Source organism: Elaeis guineensis, chromosome 14 (genome assembly GCF_000442705.2).
Source record: "Elaeis guineensis isolate ETL-2024a chromosome 14, EG11, whole genome shotgun sequence".
Taxonomy (NCBI): domain Eukaryota; kingdom Viridiplantae; phylum Streptophyta; class Magnoliopsida; order Arecales; family Arecaceae; genus Elaeis; species Elaeis guineensis.
In genome coordinates this window covers 51,024,624-51,046,003 of record NC_026006.2, presented here as the reverse complement: position 1 = coordinate 51,046,003, position 21,380 = coordinate 51,024,624, and the positions used below count along the sequence as shown (strand labels likewise).

At 35.1% G+C, this 21,380-nt stretch overlaps 1 protein-coding gene across 3 annotated transcripts in view; it reads right to left on the bottom strand.

The window, feature by feature from the left end:
• Positions 1 to 21,380, bottom strand: part of LOC105057799 (endo-1,3;1,4-beta-D-glucanase) — a 57,889-nt gene that overhangs the window by 28,179 nt on the left and 8,330 nt on the right. The window contains exons 2-7 of one of the 3 annotated variants that reach the window (XM_073248449.1): positions 20,743 to 20,764; positions 17,920 to 18,040; positions 16,386 to 16,476; positions 16,176 to 16,265; positions 15,908 to 16,008; positions 14,946 to 15,251 (exon numbers count right to left, since the gene is read on the bottom strand). The exons of the other annotated variants lie outside the window; for them this stretch is intronic. Of the exons in view, the coding sequence (XP_073104550.1) occupies positions 15,111 to 15,251; positions 15,908 to 16,008; positions 16,176 to 16,265; positions 16,386 to 16,476; positions 17,920 to 18,040; positions 20,743 to 20,764 (566 nt within the window). The 3' untranslated portion in view covers positions 14,946 to 15,110. Of the gene's footprint in view, positions 1 to 14,945; positions 15,252 to 15,907; positions 16,009 to 16,175; positions 16,266 to 16,385; positions 16,477 to 17,919; positions 18,041 to 20,742; positions 20,765 to 21,380 lie in introns of those variants that run through there. 3 annotated transcript variants of the gene reach the window in all.

The following is a 21,380-nucleotide window of genomic DNA, read 5'->3' as shown; positions in this document are numbered from 1 at the left end:
GCTTGTACAAATATGACAAAAGAGAGTTAGTCTATGAATAAAATAAAAACTATAAAAAGTATGCAGGAAAGAAGACTATCGAGATGACTAGTCAGGCTTATCCCGATATCGTAAGGGGACTACTCCTTGAGCAGCTCCTGATGCATGAGAATCTGGACTTCGAACAGCTTCTCGTACATCTTCTGATCTTTCTCCAAGACTATTTTGTTTCTATTCAAAGAGAGATTGGGAGTCATCCAGAGCCAGTTAAAGCCCCATGGGTGGTTGGTGGTAATATAGAAAAATTTATCTTTCCACCCATGGATAGAGGAAGGAAGCTTCTTGAAAAGTTGTTGATGGGATCGAGGAGAAAAGAACCACCATCCCTGCTCTCAAGGATGTTTCTTCAATATAAAAATGGTTCAAAATAAAGAAACTAGCGGCTCAACCCAAAGAAGATGGAAAAAGATGACAAGACAAGCAAGGATACAAATAGAATTAGGAGTAGACTGAGCGGGAATGACCTCATACAGGTCGAGGATATTGGCAAAAAAAAGGATGCGGAGGAAATCAGAGTCTCGATTGAAGGAACTCTTCATAGATGGCAATATAGCCATCAGGAGGACGAACAATCCGATCTCCTTCGTCGGGCACCATCAACCGATACCGATTGGGGATATGATAATATCCCCTTAGTCGGTCAACGGTTGACTCTGTGAACTCGGATCTTTCGATAAGAGATCCAAAGAGGTTCTTGATAGTCGGCTGTTCATCCGACTCATTCAGATCTGACTGATCCCATCAAGAAGATGCCTCATCAGACTCATCTCGAGTAATTTTCTCGATCACCCTCTGGATGGTTGGAGTCTGAGAACTCCGATCACCGATCAGATTCTCGCCTCCAGATTCTCTGCTAGTGGAAGCCATGAAAAGGAAAAGAGAAGAAATCCAAGAAAAAGGGAAAGAGACTGAGAAAGGAACCTCTAGAGAAAAAGACCAATGGAGATGATGACAACGACAGAAGATCGATGTCGGAGGAGATTGCTTGCCGGTGGCACTACCTCTCCTAAGAAGGGAGCAAGAAAGACTTGAGGCAGAGCAGAAACAATGAAATCGAAAATGGGAGGAGATCAACCCCTATTTATAGGTTCCTTCGATGGTCAGGATCAACATCGAGTATCACACCCACTCAGAGATCTTGATACATGGCGGCAATCTCAGCCGACTAAATCGATGCCGATTCAATGCACCACCCTTTGGATCTCATCGAGTCAGCTCAATCCACGTGATCACAGGCTGGACTAATGAGCGGCCGACATACGGATGACTCGGGTATGCATACTCATTATTGTCTTATCAGTCAATCTTCTATCATTAATATGAAAGATCATCTCGAGCTCCACGACATTTATTGCTGTGCGATCTGCGATGGAATGGTGCCACCGCATGTTCTATGAATAGACAAGGTGACGGTCCATCCCTTGAAGCGATAAGACAATAGAGTGGCAGCCGACAAAAGCAACTTGGATCTACTCAAAAACAAACTCCCTTCGTCTGACTAACCATGCAATCAGACTCAAGAGTTGGGGGATAGATCCCCATCGCTTAACTGACTACCAAGTCTTCTCGTCTCTGAGCTGATTAGAGGAGCTACACCGACTAAGCTACTACCGCTCAACCTGACTTGGATTGATGAGTCTCGACCAGCAGGATCGATATCGGCCACCATCATAGACATTCGATCGACTAAGGGCAGCATACTCACAGTCGGCACAAAGCTGACTAGGATTTACATACCACCTATAGCCCACTATGTCGAAAAATGCTCGGCCTGCAACCGACTTCATATTCGATGTGCGGCTGACTACATCAATCGATGATCGGGTACCATCCCTCGATGGCCTCATCTTGCTGACTCCAACTATACGGGTCTCTGCTGACTAGTTGAGCACCGAACATGGCCACCGTGCCATCCTGACAAGCCACATCAAAGTCATGTTACTTAGATGCCATACTCAGCTGGCTAGTTGCGCACCATGATGGAATACTATGAATTTATTAAATACATCCATAGAATTATTTATTATACCCCACATTCGGTAGCGTTCGTCGTTATAAGCGCACCGAGTAGAAAGCACATCCGTCGTCAGTATTTAAAGATGCCCATGCGGCACCGTACAATAGGACATAATCGACATGATCATCTATCCTCTCACCATTCATTTTGCTCCCTCTGTGAATAGAGGTAAGTGGAGACCACTCCAGGTATGCACACCATTTACAACCGAGAGACTCTGTCACTACTCTATCGCTCCTTCCACTTGTGCTATCTCGCTGACTTGAGCATCGGAGGTGAAGGGAATGAATGTCTGTTTCTATTAAAAATACAGTGGATAACTAAGATGCATCTAAAAATTTTCTATAACAACTTAATAAAGATTAGATCTTTACCTGATATACAGCAGAATAAGAATCAAATCTCAAAGATTTTGAATCCAAAGCCGTGCATAGGTCCGAATTCACAAACCCTCTACTTTTTGCACACGTCAAACTTCATAGACAAACGAGATAAAACCTCGGATTGAAACACCTTCGCAAGGCACCAAGAGAGGAGAGAGAGGCTTTTGGTGCGATGCCTCACACTAGCAAGAGGAATGCCCAAGATGCCTCATGCCGTGGAGAAGGGGGATGCCCAAAGGAAAGACGCCAAGGATGGGTGATGCCCACTCTATCTTCATGCCTCCTCTTCCTCTTTTTCTCATCTTAGCACATAATCCAATTGTTATGCCATAATAGTTAGAGATCCTTCCTATTTATAGATGATTTTTCATGACCCATAAGACTAGGATTCTTAATTCAAATAGATTTTGAATTAATCCATAACTTATCAAAGAAAGAGTCCTAAGGGAGAAAGGATTGGCACCTAACTAGACGCCCACATGCACCCACACCTACACCCAAGGGTGGGGCGGCAACAACCAACACCCCATCATCCTTTGGTCGGCTATGAGGAGAGAGAGTCTCAGTAAAAGTGAACTCTAAGGATTTAATCTAAATATGGATCAATTCGAATTCAATTCGAATATGATTCGAACTAATTTCGAATAGGCTGTCAATCCCAAACTGTTTAGGATTTAGGATCAAGTCTAACTTAAATTTATGAATCTAATTATATCTAATTAAATCAGATCTAATATGAAATTAATTAACACTTAAATTTAATCTCTCATAGACTCTTTGGATCCAAAATCAAATCTTATTCATCTCTGAAATTAAATCTGAACCTCATATCTAGTGCTAGCTAGATATAGTTAACTGTTTAATTTCGTATGATCCGTAACTTAATTCTCAATCAAGTTAATCTATTTATTCAATCAAGTCACGTACTTTCAAATTGAACATATAGACCTAGGTCAATTCTTTCCTATATCGTTTGACTTTGTACATGACTTTATAGGCTCGAACACTAAGCCGGTAGCATAGAAATCATTTTCTATACTAATCAAAATTACCATCTAGTAATAGTTCTCGATGTCTGGATAGATCGAATTATCGTAAGACAATATTCAAGAATCTATTCATATGGTTAACGCATAATTCATTCCTTTGATCCTGAATGCTTTAAGACAGTCTAAGGTTAAACTGTCAATCCTGAATGATCATCCATATTGTATTCCAACCTTTCAAATCTATCACATGAATTATTCTGATCAAGATTTTACTAAATTAAAATATAGTGATGCATCAGCTCTTAAAATTTGAAGGGATCAATTCCATCTTGATTCACACATAGACTTCACAAGTACTTGACTGTACTCAGTAGCCTTCCGTAATTGCATTAGAGATACAAGTAGTCTGGTACCAAAGCATAGTGAGTTACTTAAAGTTACTATGGTGATCTCAGATCTGAGGGACACTTATGTCCATATACTTCACGAGCTGCTCTTGACTGCAGAGCGCTCAGCAGGTGAGTCACTTGTTCAGTGATGATATACTCCTACATCTCATCTGTATGCCATACCAGTGTCTCCACACTCCTTAATTAAGAGGACAACCAACCCATTTGGCATACAATGATCTTCACTCGATAAACATCATTATCTTTTAATGACATATTATTTGATCATGAATATATTTAAGAACTATACGATAAATTCTCTTTTATCGATTACTTCATAGTTCTAAGGATTTCATCACAACACAAGAGTTCTAGCAAGAAAGATATAACTTTATGATGAATGATGCCAAAATAATTTTTATTCATTGATTAATAATTTATACATATTACAAAATGAGCACAATCATCCAAATGATTGACTTTAAGATATATTTTTCAATAACTCCTACTTGAACTAAAGCCAATCGGGATAGTATCCTATATCCATGTTTCAATTATGATTATCGAATTTTTTGATCCTAAGAGCTTTAGTGAAGGGGTCGGCTATATTCTTCTTTCCATCGATCTTTTGAAGCTCGATGTCACCTTGATCTATGATCTCACGTAAAAGATGATAGTGGTGCAAAGTATGCTTGCTATGCTAGTATGATTTCGGTTCTTTCACTTGAGCTGTGGCTCCAATGCTATCATAATACAACAGAATAGGGTCATCAATGGAAGGTGTAACTTCAAGCTCGATGATGAACTTCTGCAACCACACTGTCTCCTTTGCAGCATCGGATGTAGCAATGTATTCTACTTCGCATATAGAATTAGCCATAGTACATTGCTTGAAATTTTTTTAGCAAATTATTTCTCTATTTAAGATAAATACGTAACCCGATATATTTTTGCTGTCATCATGATCTGACTAAAAACTAAAATCAGTATATTCCATAAGTTTCAAGTCAGTGTCCCCATAGATAAGTTATTGATCTTTAGTATTTCTTAAATATTTAAGGATTGTCTTCACAACCTTCCAATAATTTTTATCCGGATTAGACTGATATCTACTCACTATCCCTGATGAATAGACCACATCTGATCTCGTACACATCATGGTTATATGATAGACCCTACTGTCGAAGCATATAGGATCCTACTCATGCGCTCTCTCTTCTAAGGGATTGTCGGACAATCCTTCTTGGAGAAAATAATCTCATGGCCTATCGAAAGATAGCCTTTCTTGAAATTCTTCATGTTGAATCATTTTAACATGGTATCGATGTACGTGGATTAGGACAATCCAAGCAACTTTCTAAATCTATCTCTATAGATCTTCATCCCTAGGATGCAAGATACTTCTCTCAAATTTTTCATGGAAAACTGTGATGAGAACCACAGCTTTACACTCTGTAAAATTGGGATGTCATTTTCTATTAACAGTATGTCATCTATATATAGTACAAAAAAGATGACTACAGAATCGTTAGCCCATTTATAGATGCAAGGCTCTTCTCCATTCATAACGAAGTCATACGTTTTGATCATTTTATCAAAATACATATTCTAACTCTTAGATAACTGCTTCAGTCCATAGATGGACCTATTTAGTTTGCACACCTTAGATTCATCTGTGGATATGAATCCTTCAGGTTATATCATATACACCTCTTCTTCCAGTTCCCTATTTAGAAAGGTGATTTTTACATTCATTTGCTAGATCTTATAATATAAGTGTGCTGCTATCGCAAACATAATCTGGATGGACTTGAGCATTACCACAGGTGAGAATGTCTTATCATAGTCAATACCATAATGCTGATGATAACCCTTGACAATCAAACGAATTTTATAGGTCTTCAACTTTCTGTCTGCTCCTCTTTTTTTTTTGAAGATCTACTTACATCCTACGGATTTTATCCCTTCAAGTGGATCAACTAGTGTCCATACACCATTGATCTCCATAGACTCCCTCTCAGATTTCATGCCCTTAAGCCATTTCTAGGAGTCGGACCTTTGATGGCTTCCATATAGGTGATTGGATCCCTATCGTTCTCATCTAGTTTGATAGGATCATCATCTCGGATCAAAAAATCATAGTATCTGTCTGGTTGATATGGTACTCTATCGGATCTCCTTAATGGTACCTCTACAGGCTTCAAATTTAATTTTTCAATCAAATTCGATTCTATGTGTGTCAGTTCTTCTACCTAATGAACTTCATTAAGTTCAATTTTGCTGGCATTAGTTCCTTCTCCAAAAAATTTCTTTTCTAAAAATACTGCCTTATTGCTGACGAACACATTTTATTCTTCAGCGAGATAGAAGTAGTACCCTTTAGTTTCTTTTAAGTACCCTATGAACAAGCATTTATCGGACTTTGGCCCAAGTTTATCTATTTTTAAATGCTTGACATAAGCTGACACCCCCAAACTCTAAGATGTGAGAGTACCGACCTACGCCTTATCTATATCTTATATGAAGTTTTATCGACAGACTTACTCAAAATTTTATTCAGAATATAGCAGGCAGCTTCAAGAGTATATCCCAAAAAAGAGATTGACAAATTTGTAAACTCCATCATGAATCAAACTATGTCTAACAAGATTCGATTCTTCCATTCAGACATCCTATTATATTGTGGTGTTCTAGGAGGGATCCACTGAGAGAGAATCCTATTTTTCTCTAGATATGTTAGAAAATCACTGGTGAGGGATTCACCTCTTCGGTCTGATTGAAGAGTTTTAATACTCTTTCTAGTCTATTTTTCTACTTCACTACATAATCATTTGAACATTTCAAATAATTCAGATTTGTGTTTCATAAGGTAGACATATCCATACCTTGATAGGTCATCTGTAAATGTAACGAAGTAATAGTATCCTCCACTGGTAGCTATGTTCATGGGTCCATATACATCACTATGTATTAGACCTAAAATATCACTGGCTCGTTCATCTTTTCTCTTAAAAGATGACTTGATTATCTTACCAAGTAGACAGGATTCATAGATCGGTAATGATTCACAATCATTAATTTTAAGGACATCCTCCTTGATTAACCTGTCTATCCTATTCTTGTTCATATGACCTAGCCTACAATACCAAAGGTAGGAATCACTGACATTATCTATCCTAGGGCATTTATTTGATGTGTATATTATACCAACAGGCTGTGATAATATATATATACTATATTTTAATTATCCATACATAATTGTAGTATCATTCATAATGATATCATAAAAAAAATATTTTTTATTAAAAATTTAAAATCAAGTTTGGCCAAAAGACTTACAGAGATGATAATCATCAAAAAAAAAAAGATAATAATGACACTCATCTAACATGATACTATTAGACTCGAAAATAAGCTGCATAGTTTCCAATGCTAGAACCGAAATAAGGCTTCCATCTCTAACGTTCAGGAGCCACTCGTCTTCTCTAAATTTTCTATTGACTTGTAGTCCTTGCAATGAATTACAAATATTAATCGAACTTTTGATATCTAATACCCATGTAGTAGTATCACAAATAGAAAAATTATAAGGAGTTATCATACAAGTACCTTGCGAAGTAACTGATTGCTTATTTTTCTTGTTCTTTGGCATGTTTAGGTCAAGGATAGGTTTATAAGCTAGACAATTCTTTTTTCAATGATCTAGCTTCTAACAAAAGAAGTATTCTATCTGGTTCTTGTCGACTTTCAACTTTTTACTCTGCTTTAGCTTAGGATCGACAGTATGATTTTTTTGTATCTTCTTCTTCTTCTTTTCTCTCTTAGAGGATCGACGACCTGTAGACGAACCTCCCACTACATGCATCGATTTCTTCTAGAGCTGATGGTCCTTCTCGAATGTCTGCAGCAATCCTAGCAAACCCTGATAGTTTACTGCAGGTTTGGTCATTCTATAATGACTCGAGAAGGGTAGGTAGGATTTTGATAGCAAATTGAGGATAGCATCTTTGTCTAACTGTTCATATAACCGAAAGCTAAGTTTACTTAAACATTCAATCTGCTCAATCATGTACAACACATGATCAGTAATTGATGCCCCCTCTCGCATACGGGCATTGAACACTACACAAGAAGTTTTATATCTCTTCGTATCTTTTGAGGTACTGAAGGACTCATTCAATATTTGAATCATATCTTCTGACTGCGCATCCTCGAACTTATGGCTAAGTTCATCGTTCATGGCTGCCCTCATAATGTAATACACTGTCGTGCGGTCACTAAGCCACTTCAAGTATCTCTCACAGCATGGGATATAGTGACAGCAGGTTCTTCAGGTGATGGATCCGTAAGCATGTACAGGAACCTCTCATATTTCAAGACAATCTTCAACTTTCGATACCAACTATCAAAGTTGGGTCAGATAAGCTTGTCGCTATCCAACAGCGAACAGAGCGATAGTGTGTTGACCATAGCTGAAAAAAAAAATATAAACCTATTAGTATATGAATTATTTTTAATCCTAAAAATATGAACTTTAGTCTAAAGGCTCTCTCACTATTTTATATGAATTAATAGCCTCTACCTTCAATTCAAAAAATTATATTAATTTTTTAGCAGATACTAGAATCCACATAGATTGCATTCGGATCCAAGTATGGCTCGACCAATCCTAGTATATTATGGATAGGTTTATAACCAATTATTTCTCTAAACAACTTCTAACAATTAAATTTTGCCCCAGGTCTCTCTTCAATAAGCATGTGGTGCCTCTACCGAAAATCCTGGTTAGGTCCAACCATTAACATAACTACATCAAACGCATTCAACAAACAAATATCTAGGCCCGAGTGTGGCTCGAACAACTTGAACATTGATCTGAAGGGCACAATAAGATGGTCATATGATGAATGACAATTTCAATACTCAATAGATACTAGGCGTGTGGCACCTCCAATGTCTATTTAGATCATTGGACTCATTATCACGCATTTTAATGGGAGGCTATGAACAAGTTATCTCCATAACTATATCATTTTAAGGATTTAATAATTTAAAATTTTTGATTTATTGATTTGAGAATAAAAAAAAAATTGACCTGCAAGTCGTAAATCCTCCCATTGACTTCACCAAGTCATATAGAGGATTAGATACAAGCTGGTCTAAAGATATCTAAATCAGTCATACTGCTTTATCTTAATGGCATGGGTGAGCACGAATCGACTAGTAACCTAATCAAAACATAATCCACCATGTTGGTCAGGTAAGTGAGATCAGTGGGAGGGTATGCCATTAACTCGCTGTGGACGTCATCTAGGTGAGTAGCTCCCAATTAATAACTATTTGATCAAAACTGTCAAACTTATCTTAGACACCAACTAGTTAATTAGTTTTGATTTGGTCCACCAGTAGATTCGGGCTTAACCACTGAGCCATGATCATGATCCATTTAATAAGGTCAAAAATATGGACTTGATCAAGCTTCAACTATTGAGGTTGATCTAAGAAAAATTCTGATCTAATCTAATTCAACTCTTGATTAGATTTAACTAATTTCTTTATTCAGTTCATATTTATTTCTAACCTTAGGTCTAACCTAATAGAAGGACCTGATTCATGCTAACCCATTGTCCATCGATTTATGTAGTGTCTTAGTAATCTTTAATTCTCAAATCTAGATCGATTAAAACTTAATTCCAAATTAAGTGTGTGAAACGTGTGTTTCAGTTTGTAGAACTATTCTACTAGAATTTCAAGTGAAGCATACCATATATTTCATATCATAAAAATAAATTTTTATATATATATTTAATAATTAAATATGATAAGTGTGATCTAAACTTCATACATACATCACATGTATCATGGCTACTTTTAGATTACTACCGATTACATCTAATATAACATACTTTTCAGATTTTAAAATAATTTTATATCTGAATCTATTTTATTATAATAAATCATAAATTACTTTAAATCTAATCTAAACTTATTTATAATCAAAATAATTTATAAAAATTTATTCATTTTTTTTTCATGAAATTGGATCATAATGATACCTTTACACGTCATAAGAGAATCCATCGAATGGATAAGAGAGAGAAATGAATCCCTTCTTCCTCTTAAACCAGATGGTCTGATGATCTCATCAATTCGAGTACTGAGTTACGAAGATCTGAAATCTTATTTCATATGAAATCACATCAACATGCAATTTGATAAAATATTTTATGTTGTGAACGTGACTTTGATCTCATCAATCATATTTTTCATCCAATCTAATCAGATTTGATGTATTATATACATCATATCAGATCTGAAATATATCTTATACTGATTATAAAACATCAAATTCAGATCTAAAATCTTATAAAAAATTAATTAGATACACATATGAACACATAAAGATTAATTTTTTTGTTAGATCTATTTTGACGTTATGCAGAATTTTGTTAGAAATCAGATCTGAATATCTGTCAAAATAAATTTAATTTAGATCTGAAATAAGTCTAACTTCATCATCAAAATAATAATATTAAAATTTTATTAAAATTAATTTTAAATAAATTTTAAAATATATTATTATTCTAACAAAATTCAGCAACAAAAAAATTTCTGTTATAATAAATTTATAACAAACCTTAACCAACTATTGATTAGGTTCTTGTAATCTAATCAAAATCAGATCATAAATTTTATTTAAATAGATCTAAATTAGATTTAATATTCAACATAAAATTTTTATTATATATAATATATAAATAAATTTAAAAAAAATAATTATGCATCTATGTATCAAAACATGGCTCTGATATTAATTAAAGGAAATGAAAGCCTGTTTCTATCAAAAACACAATGGATAACCAGGGTACATCTAAAAATTTTTTATAATAACTTAATAAAGATTAGATTTTTATCTGATACGCAATGGAATAGGGATCAAATTCTAAAGATTCTGAATCCAAAGCCTCGCATAGGTCTGAATCCACAAACCCTTTACTTCGCACGTATGTCAACCTTCGTAGGAAAGCAGGATGAAGCCTCAGATTGAAGCACGTTCACAAGGCACCAAGGGAGGGGAGAGAGGCTCTTGGTGTGATGCCTTACACCAGCAAGAGGAATGCCCAAGATGCTCCACACCTTGGAGAAGGGGGACACCTAAAGGGAAGACGCCAAGGATGGGTGACGCCCACTCTATCTTCACGCCTCCTCTTCCTCTCTTTCTCACCTTAGTATGCAATCCAATTATTATGCCATGATAATTAGAGGTCCTCCTTATTTATAGATAATTTTTTATGACCTATAAGATTAAGATTTTTAATTTAAATAGACTTTGAATTAATCCATAACTTATCAAAGAAGGAATTCTAAGGGAGAAAGAATTGACACCTAACTAGGCGCCCATATGCACCCACGCCTACACCCAAGGGTGGGGCGGCAACAACCAGCACTCCATCACCCCTTGGTCGGCCATGAGGAGAGAGAGTCCCAGTAAAAGTGGACTCTAAGGATCTAATTCAAATATGCATCAATTCAAATTCAATTCAAATCTGATTCGAATAGGCTGTCAATCCCAAACTGTTTAGAATTTGGGACCAAATCTAACTTGAATTTATGAACCCAATTAAGTCTAATTAAATTAGATCTAATCTGAAATTAATTAGTACTGAAATTCAATCTCTCATAGACTCCTTGGATCAAAGATCAAATCTCGTTCATCTTCGAAATTAAATCTAAACCTCATATCTAGTGCTAGCCGGACATAGTCAACTGTTTAATTCCATATGACCCATAATTTAATTCTCAATCAAGTTAATCTATTTATTCAATCAAATCACATACATCCAAATTGAACATATAGACTTAGGTCAATTTTTTTTTTATGACGCTTAACTTTGTGCATAACTCCATATGTTCGAACACTAAGCCGCTAGTACAGAAACCATTTCTTGTACTAATCGAAGTTACCATCTAGTAATAATTTTCGACGTCCGAATAGGTCGAATTATCGCAAGGTAATATTCAGAAACCTATGCATATGGTTACCATATAATTTATCTCTTTGATCCTAAATGCTCTAGGACGGTTTAGGGTTAAACTATCAATCCTAAATGATCATCTACATTGTATTCCAACCTTTCAAATCCATCACATGGATTATCCTGATCAAGATTTTACTAAATTGAAATACAATGATATATCAGCTCTTATAATTTGGAGGGATCAACTCTATCTTGATTCACACACAGACTTCGCAAGTACTTGACTGTATCTAGTAGCTTTCTGTGACTGCATTAGAAATACAAGTAGTCTGGCACCAAAGCACAGTGAGTTGCTTGCAAGTCATTATGGTGATCTCAGGTCTGAGGGATACTTATGCCCATATGCTTCGCGAGCTGCTCTTGACAGCAAAGCGCTCAGCAGGTGAGTCACTTGTTTAGTGACGATGTACTCCTATATCTCACCTGTATGCCATATCAGTGTCTCCACACTCCTTAATTAAAAGGACAACTAATCCATTTGACATACAATGATCTTCACTCGATAAATATCAACGTCCTTTAATGACATATCATTTGATCATGAATATATTTAAGAACTATACGATAAATCCTCCTTTATCGATTACTTCATAGTTCTAAGGACTGCATCATAACACGAGTTCAAGTAAGGAAAATATAACTTTATGATGAATAATGCCAAAATAACTTCTATTCATTGATTAATAATTCATATACATATTACAAAATGAGCACAATCATCCAAACGATTGGCTTTAGGACATATTTTCCAACAGGAGGGTCCTCACCGGAGCCACCTCCAGCAGGACTTCCTTTGCAGGTTCATCTTCTCTGGCATTGAGCGGAGCTTAGCACCATCCTTCTCCAATTAACTTCATCATTCTCAGTTTCGGCCTTAACTATGTGCACATTCTCCGATGATGGCACATCATCTTCTAGCACTCCCGCCGCCCACTAACAGGTATGGCTCCTAGTTGGCTCCAGGCCAACTATCGACTACCCTCTGGAGAAAAGCCGCAACAATAATCATTTATCAAATGTTTCTCTTGATGCGTCGCCACAGAAGCAAGCAGCTATGGTTAATTTATTAAGAAAGAGTAACAGCCATTAGAACAGGCCCTCCTCCATTACATTATCTATTACATCATCTATAAAATAACAGGAATATGACAACCGCTATAATGCACTGTTTAATATCATACCAGCCCATTGTAACAAAAATACAAATTGTTATCTTCTTCTTCATAATATTATATTTCCTATTGAATTCAACTTTTTTCAAATCTGAATCAGCAATTGTTATATAAACAGTGATTTGGATGATAATACCTGTTGTTTTCCTTTATAATACCGTTACGCTGTTCTATCATTTACCATGTTATCATCTTCCTAATCAGATGGAATTCATGATAAAAGAGGTATGTAAGCAAGTGCTTGTCTTGCTACTTGTTTGAACGTTATGATACAACCACCAATCCAACTTATGACAAATCCTTCATCAGGCCAACATTCCGAGGCTAGCTTAGATGCCAGCCTTGGGCTCCCTGCACCTCAAAAGTCATTTAAGCCAGTCATTGCTACATGAGGGATATGCACCTCTTCAAATACCTTTCATGTAATTACAGTTCCACAATTTCCTGAACCATCCCATTCTCACTCACACATAATTGCATATTACTAATCTGCATATTAATAATAGTAAAGGTCAGGAGGAGAACGCATTTCCTTCGTCTAAACAAAACTAGAGCTGTTATAGTTCTGATGGCTCGAGGGGCATGTAAGTTTCAAATCCTTGGCATGGCTTTTACGAATAAAAGCACGCCACCAGAACAGATTGAAACCAATGCTGGAGCTGTCATAGTTAGCCAGAACCATAACCATATCAGGCTTTGCGCATCGATGAAATTTTGGTTTATTGGAATGACAACTACTAACATGCAGACCTTAAAATTAATTTATGTAATCAGTAAATGGAATGGTAAATAAGAGAGAGCTTGAAGCAAACGCTTTTGTGTTTCGTTCGCGACCATAATTGGAATGGCCTGACATGGGAATCGGAATAACCATATCTTTCGACATGTTTGGCTCATGACCGACATCCAGTGACGGAGCACAAGAGGGACCAAGGGGTGCCACTATCCCACCCTTCCCAAAAAAAATAAAAATACTTGTTACCTATATATTTATATATATATATATGATGCCCCTCTCAGTATTTTAAACTTACACACATTACGAGTCCATCAGTTAAAAAAAAATCACATAATTAATTTATACATTAATTTTTATTAAAAATAATATTTTTTTAAAAAAAATTATTTATTTATTCTTTAACCCTTTATTTATTATTCAATTTTTAATGTGAAAGAGATTATTGAGATTTTTACATAATTAAAATCATTTTGCAAATGACATAAGGTAATATTTTTTACTTATCTTTATTTATATATAAAAATAAATATTTATTCATATTTTTATAATATTTTTGAATATATATATATCTTTATTTTATTATTTATTATAAAATATTTTATTTAAAAATTATTAATAAATTATTATTTTGTCCTCCCAACATTTGATGTCAGTCTCCGCCACTGCTGACATTGGAATGAAATTTAAATAATAAGAAAGAATAAAGATTAGATTTTCGAAGATTGGGATATTCTCATTCCTTTTTGAGATTCAAATAGAAATGAAACTCTCCCAACCAAAGAGATAGAATGAGAGCCATTCGTTTCCCTTCCTGTCTAGCTCCCCCCAATCAAACATGTCTTGAGTTCTATAGGTGAAGGAGCGGGGTTTCTTCAATACTAAAAGTTTTCTTCATCTGTGCGAGTCAATAATAAGACACTGCAAAAGCTAAAACTAGGTATTCAACTTTATGCAATCATAGTCATATCAGGTTGAAGTATTTCAAAGATACCATGAGGCAACTGCAGTAGATAAGGATATTAGTTCCTAGACTAAAGGTCCCCACAAACATGCAGACAAATAAATCTTTAAGAAAGTGCATGCAAAACTCTTAAATTGTTATAACATGGAATGTTTTATACCTAATCTTATTCCCGCTTCATTTGCCTAAAGAACATCATTTTGTGTCCAACTACAAATTACTACTAAGAAAAGGTATTATTGATTCTAACTATGAAGTTCAGGATACATTGACAGGGAAATCAACATATAAAAGAGCACATAAATCCTCAGTTATACATAGCCTTTGTCATAATATGCAGGAATGGTCTATCAACCCGCCACTGAATGTTCACACTGATTTCTTAGTTAAGATGCTTCGCAAACCACTCTAACATGTCTTGATGAGATTCTTCAGCTTTTTTGACAGCTGTTTCATCGCCAGTATCATATCTCACAGTCCATCCATGTACAACACCAGGGAAGATCTTTACATAGCTATTGACCTGCATCACATAGGTTGATATAAAGCTTAACTAAGTTGCAGTGCTCACTAACTTTGGTCTCATGATGAAAGACCTTGAATAAGAAATCCATTTATTTTAAATGAGGATTAACATTGTTAGTCATAATCTACAACAAACTAGAATACATATTGATATCATATCACATGGACACAAATGGATGGAGTCAATAGTCCTATTATATTAAAATGGATAATGACACAAGTCTTTGATGCCCCTGATTTAACATGATTAAAGATCTTACAACATGATTTACGCATCACAGATTAATATATTAATACATTTTATTGAGCCATTGAAATTGCCATTAAAATTGTGCATTTTTTGGGATCACTTCATGCTTCAATAAGCGACCTTAAAAATTCATTTGATTTCAAGGTCATTTAAATGTAGATCATGGTCGATAGTGTGGGTCCTTAATTCAAAACACAGATCACTAATTTTGCACCAATAGGCTTCAAGCCTCCAACCTTAAAGAAGAAAACTCTCTCTCTCTCTCACTCATTCTGTGCGCCTGTGCATATGTGCGTGTGTGTGTGTGTGTGTGTTTGTGTGTGTGAGAGAGAGAGATTCAAGCATAGCTTAGATCACCAAATAACATATAGAATGAATGACAGGTCTTTCAAGAATTTTCATACCTCAGATTTCAGGGACAAAATCTCCTCAAACTGTTTCAACAGTTCAGGTGGAGACATCTTGTCAATCTCTGCTCCAAGTATAGCAAGATGGCATTTAACCACTGAAAATAATTGAACATTTGCAAGATCAAAATATGGTCAAATTTTAGTTAATCATAAAATTAGGCAGAAATTCAAAGAATGCTCAATTTTTCCATCAAATAATCAAAATTATGTACTTTTTATGAATAAGACAAACAAAAGAGCAAATTGCTATTAAGATACATACATTTGATGTCATCAACAGTCACAAATGAGGGATGTAGCATAACTGCAGCTTTAATGTAATCATACTTTGCTAAGTCTGCAACTACCTTAGCTGAGAACATTCAAAAATTAGCCCTTAGAAATCCTTGAAATCATCATAACACAAAAATTTATCTCAAGTATATTCCTGCTAGAAAATCATAACTCAGGTCATAAGGATATATTCACATACCACCCCAGCAAAATCCAGCAGCCCCTATTGTAGACACACCCTTATTTTTCAAAGCCTCAATTACCAATTTTGCATCTTCAAACCCTTTATCCTACAAAAGTTGTAATGTGGAAAAAATTGAAGTAACATAGTAATTCTCTAACTATAAGAAACAAATATGCTGCAAAAAACAAGTGTATTAAGAAAGAAAATAAAAGATGTTTTTACTCCAACAGTTAAATGCATGAAAGCAGAATTTGTATGTGAAAGAGGTGTATGAAGCAGTATGCTGACATGATATATTCATCATTACCTAGTTCCAGTAATGATGGGGGATTGTGCTAAGAAAGATTCAAAGAATGTAATATGGCTTGCTAAAGCAGGAAGAGCTGAAGCCTTATCTCCCTTAAAACTTGAACTGTGAAGAGCGTTTCTACAAAATGGTCATACAAGTTAGACTGTACATTCATAGGACTATAATATTTTGTTTTGTACAGAGTATCCTTACATTTTTCTTTGCTCATGTGTATAATTAGCTCTATTAGTTCTCTATCACATCTCCCACAATGGTATAGAATGGGCAGCTGCTGCAGTGAGAAATTATGTCAAGTTACACTGAAGATATGATTTGATACATTGACAAGCTTTTCCAAGCACAAAAGGTCATCTTTAGATGTTAGGTTTGGTAATTGGGAATGGGAAAAATCCATTTATGGTAGGATCACTTTGCTTGTTAATGTCTTTTGACAGTCTTCTGGGCAGTCACATTAGGAATCTGAACCAAGTTATTCACCAGAGTTCTTGGAGGGCTACTTGTTCCATTTAGTGTACAGTCATGCTCCATCATTCAGATATGGACTGAAACTGAAATATTCTATTCCTTAAGGACATAAAGCCAAAGGATTGTTGGAAGTATAGTGCTGATCAGATTCTTGTCCTCTGAGTGGATTTAATCAGAGAAAAAAAGAAAGCAGTATTATATGGCACTTTATTTCAGGAGGCTTTCAACTGTCAACAAGCTAAAAGAGAAAAAGATAATGATTGGCGACAATATCTTATATATACCACAATGAATTAGAGACTATACAACAACAATTTTTCAACTGTAAGGAGGTAATTGGCTCTACAGATTTATCACTGAAGCTAAAGGAACAAATCTGTTGTAAACTTGCAATTCTTTAAAGCTTTTAACTGCTTATAAGAATTACAATTTCAAAGAAGGTAAGAATGACTCCCAAGGTCACTTTGTAGTTTGCAGTAAGTTCTGGATAGAAAAAAAATATATTATTGCAAGGCAATGAAGAACTGCAAACCCAAATACATTAGAGAAATGAAAATGTGTATCACGTACATGCAATAATGTATTCACAGCAAAGCTATGGATGCAATATATGTAGGCAAATATGTAAAAGCATGCATAACATGCAAAATCTACGAAAATGAATTTGCAAATACCATTAACAGGTTAACTAACATATTCCTTGCCATAGGTTGTCAAATAAGCTTCTTGCTCAACAATGTTTTAGGTTCATACTTTAAAATGATTATAACATACCGTCCCATGACTTCCAAGCCATATATCTAGAGGCTTCTTATCTGGTACATATGGATCTCCGCGAAAAAAATCAGGAACTACAACAAAGAATCCAGCAGCTGCAACTTTGTCTGCCAATTTCCTTCAGAGGATAAAATGTTGCAGGCATACTTCTAATTAGCATGCATGTATACGAAGAAACATAGTGCTGAAATAGATAGATAGGCAGCGGAGGTCCCATATTGATGATCCAAGCAATTGGAAGTGATCTACTATTTCTAACAAATCATATGATTTAGAGGCCCTTGCCTATGCATCAAGTGATCAAAAAAATATAAATAATTTAATGTTATTTAGATGGTCCAATTTTTTTACCCCTTGAAGCATAGACTAGGGATCTCCTAATCGCATGATTTTTGGTATGTAAGCAATTTAAAAATAGTAAATCACATCCAATGACTTGAATCATCAATATAGAAGCTCCATCATCAAATATGGATCTGAATAAAATTGAATTGGGATCCACTTGAGTGTAACTAAGTCTAATGCTCTCTGTCTATGCATTTATCATACATTTTTGTCAATGTATATAAATGTATGTGAGCATATATATATGTGCGTGTGTGTGTGTACACATGTATATATGTGTGCATGTATGTAAGTGTATGTATGCATTTATATCTGTGTGCGAGCGTGAACTTGGCTACATGCAAGTGTATCTCTACATATATTCGGTCAAGTTAAAACTAAACCATAGAGGTTCCACGTCAATAATCAAAGTTGTTAGATGTGATCTACTATCCTACTTACCCACCAAAAATCATGTAATTCGGAGAAAACCTATACATCAAGTTGTCATAAAATTGAGCAGTTTAGATAGCATGAAACAATACATGCTTTTATTACTACTTGATGCATAGGGTCGTAGTCTCAAAAACTTTAAAGGTACCAAATCACATCCAACAGCTTGGATCATCATGTTAGACCCCTCTTATCCAATCTTGACCTGACTAGATCTGATTGGATATCTACCTTTCTCAATTCCAAAATAATAATGCAACCAAATTGAAGACTCACATGCCCTAAAAATTGAATAATATATTTTTGTAGTTTCTAACCTATGCATCATGGGGACACAAAAATAAATAGTATTTATTGTGTTGGTATGCTTAAATATATGATAAATCATTTGGATTGAAAATTCATCTTATTGATCATGATCTATGCATGTTAAATTATGTATACATTGAAAATCAATAGACTTTAATACTTCAATCATACAAAAATATGGTTTCTTATCATTTTAACTGTTCATTTTTGTACCCATACAAAGGTTTCAACTTTCAAATACGAAATTTTTGGCTTTAGGCATTTTTGGAAGCACAGATCATGATCAATAGCGTGGATCCTCAACTTACATATCCCATTATTGATTTTGAAATCAAGAAAAATATATACCTTCTCCTCTCTAGAGAAGCATGGTTAGTGAGAAATCAAATCTCAAAGTTGATTTACACAAGCATACAATTACATACATACATACATATACACAAACACACATAAAGAGATGGTTTTAAGCATATATTAAAATCAAATCTCAAAGTTGATTTCTACACACATACATACATTATACACACACACACACACACATATACATGGGCACACGCACGTGCGTGTGCATGCACGGCACGCACACACACACACACACAGATGATTTCAAGCATATTTTTAAAAACAAAGCTGATTTCTTGAAATATAGTAAAGTCTTATCCTACTAATTAAGAGGTTAGACAGATTGGTGATTCAAAGATAGAGCTTCTCCCTTCTTTATTTTGTATCAAAAGTATTGCAACTATCATCATCACCATCTAATCTGCTACTGCCATTTTCCCTTTTTACCACATATCCACTTGTTGACATATACAAAAATTTTCTATTAATGTAATTCCCATTGTGCATAGGATTTTAAAGGTTCCTAGGCCATTAAAAGGGCCAATGATTCCCTTAATTGCCAAGTCCACTCAGCATAATAATACAAAAATTCAGTTAGAAATTATCTCATATAAGCAAATATATATAATTTGTTTTACATTAATAAATTATAATATGGTGTCAGCTAAGGTTTGTCGTCTCGATACTGAACTCCATGCCGATAGTATCCCATTACAATATTAGTACATCGAATACAGGGTCTTGTTTGGTGTACCAAGTATTGGTATGCCTCTTGTACCATGTGCCAATTCAATACTGGTATGATACTGTCAATATGCACCAATACGAGCACCGATACAAAAAACCTTATTGTTAGCCTTTATAGGGAAAAAACTACATACTTGGTACACCTCTTGTACCATGTGCCAATTCAATACGGGCATGGTACTGTCAATATGCACCAATACGAGCACCGATACCCAAAACCTTATTGTTAGCCTTTATAGGGAAAAAATGACACTAGCTCAAAGTACAGTCCAATAATTTTTTTCGATTAGAAAATTAGGGTTGGATTACCCTTCAATCCATCCTAAAATAGGAATAACACTAGAAACAATAAGAACAAAGAGGGAGAGAAGCATATCATTTTACAATTTTTTAAAAAGATTAACGTGTTATGTAAATTTTATCATCATAATCAATAACTTCAACAATAGATCAATTCAACCATTGGATTGTAGTTTATAACGAAATCGCACTATGTAACAATTCGCCTAGCAATATGAAACAATACAAGGACTGATATACAAATATTCAAGATAAATCTAAGGTGTCTGAGTTTAGGATTCTGTCACCCTCTCTTTTGAAAATTCAGAATAATAGTCCAATAATATGGAAAAGAGTGATGCACACCTCAAGTTTGGTGCTTCATATCCTACATAGAGATAGAATATGTGAAATAAGAAACTGTGAATGATGATTATAGAGATAAGAAATTTGATTTCAATAACCAAAACAACAACATGATGATCAAAGCGACAAAAGTGATGATTAGCAATCACAAAGGCAATGTTATCAACCAAATTAATAACTAAATTCAAAGTCTAAGATTTAAATTATTACAAGGAAATTGCTTTAACATCCATCTAATCTGATCTGACAACTTTGATATCACAATGCATATAGCAATTATAATTGTCAATTGCCTAGAATAAGTTTGAGGTATTAGTACGAGATACTACGTAATGCAGTATTTTTTGTAACAAAAAAAAGGAGCAGCTTACTTATGTATTCTAATCGCATGAATAGGAAACGAGTATGCTGCTCCTTTCTTTTCTTCTCTCTTTAATTCAAGAAACTCCATACACCAATGGACCACACTGCCCTCCATCCCCTCTCCCCCTTCCAACCAAAGCTCGAACAAATTCATGGTCTAGCCATGATGGCTCTCCTCCCTACTTCCTTCCAACCATTAGTGAGCATCAATTGAAGTGCCCTAAAGATCACCAAGCTCATGAAGGTTCACGACCATGTCACGGCCTCAAGAGAAG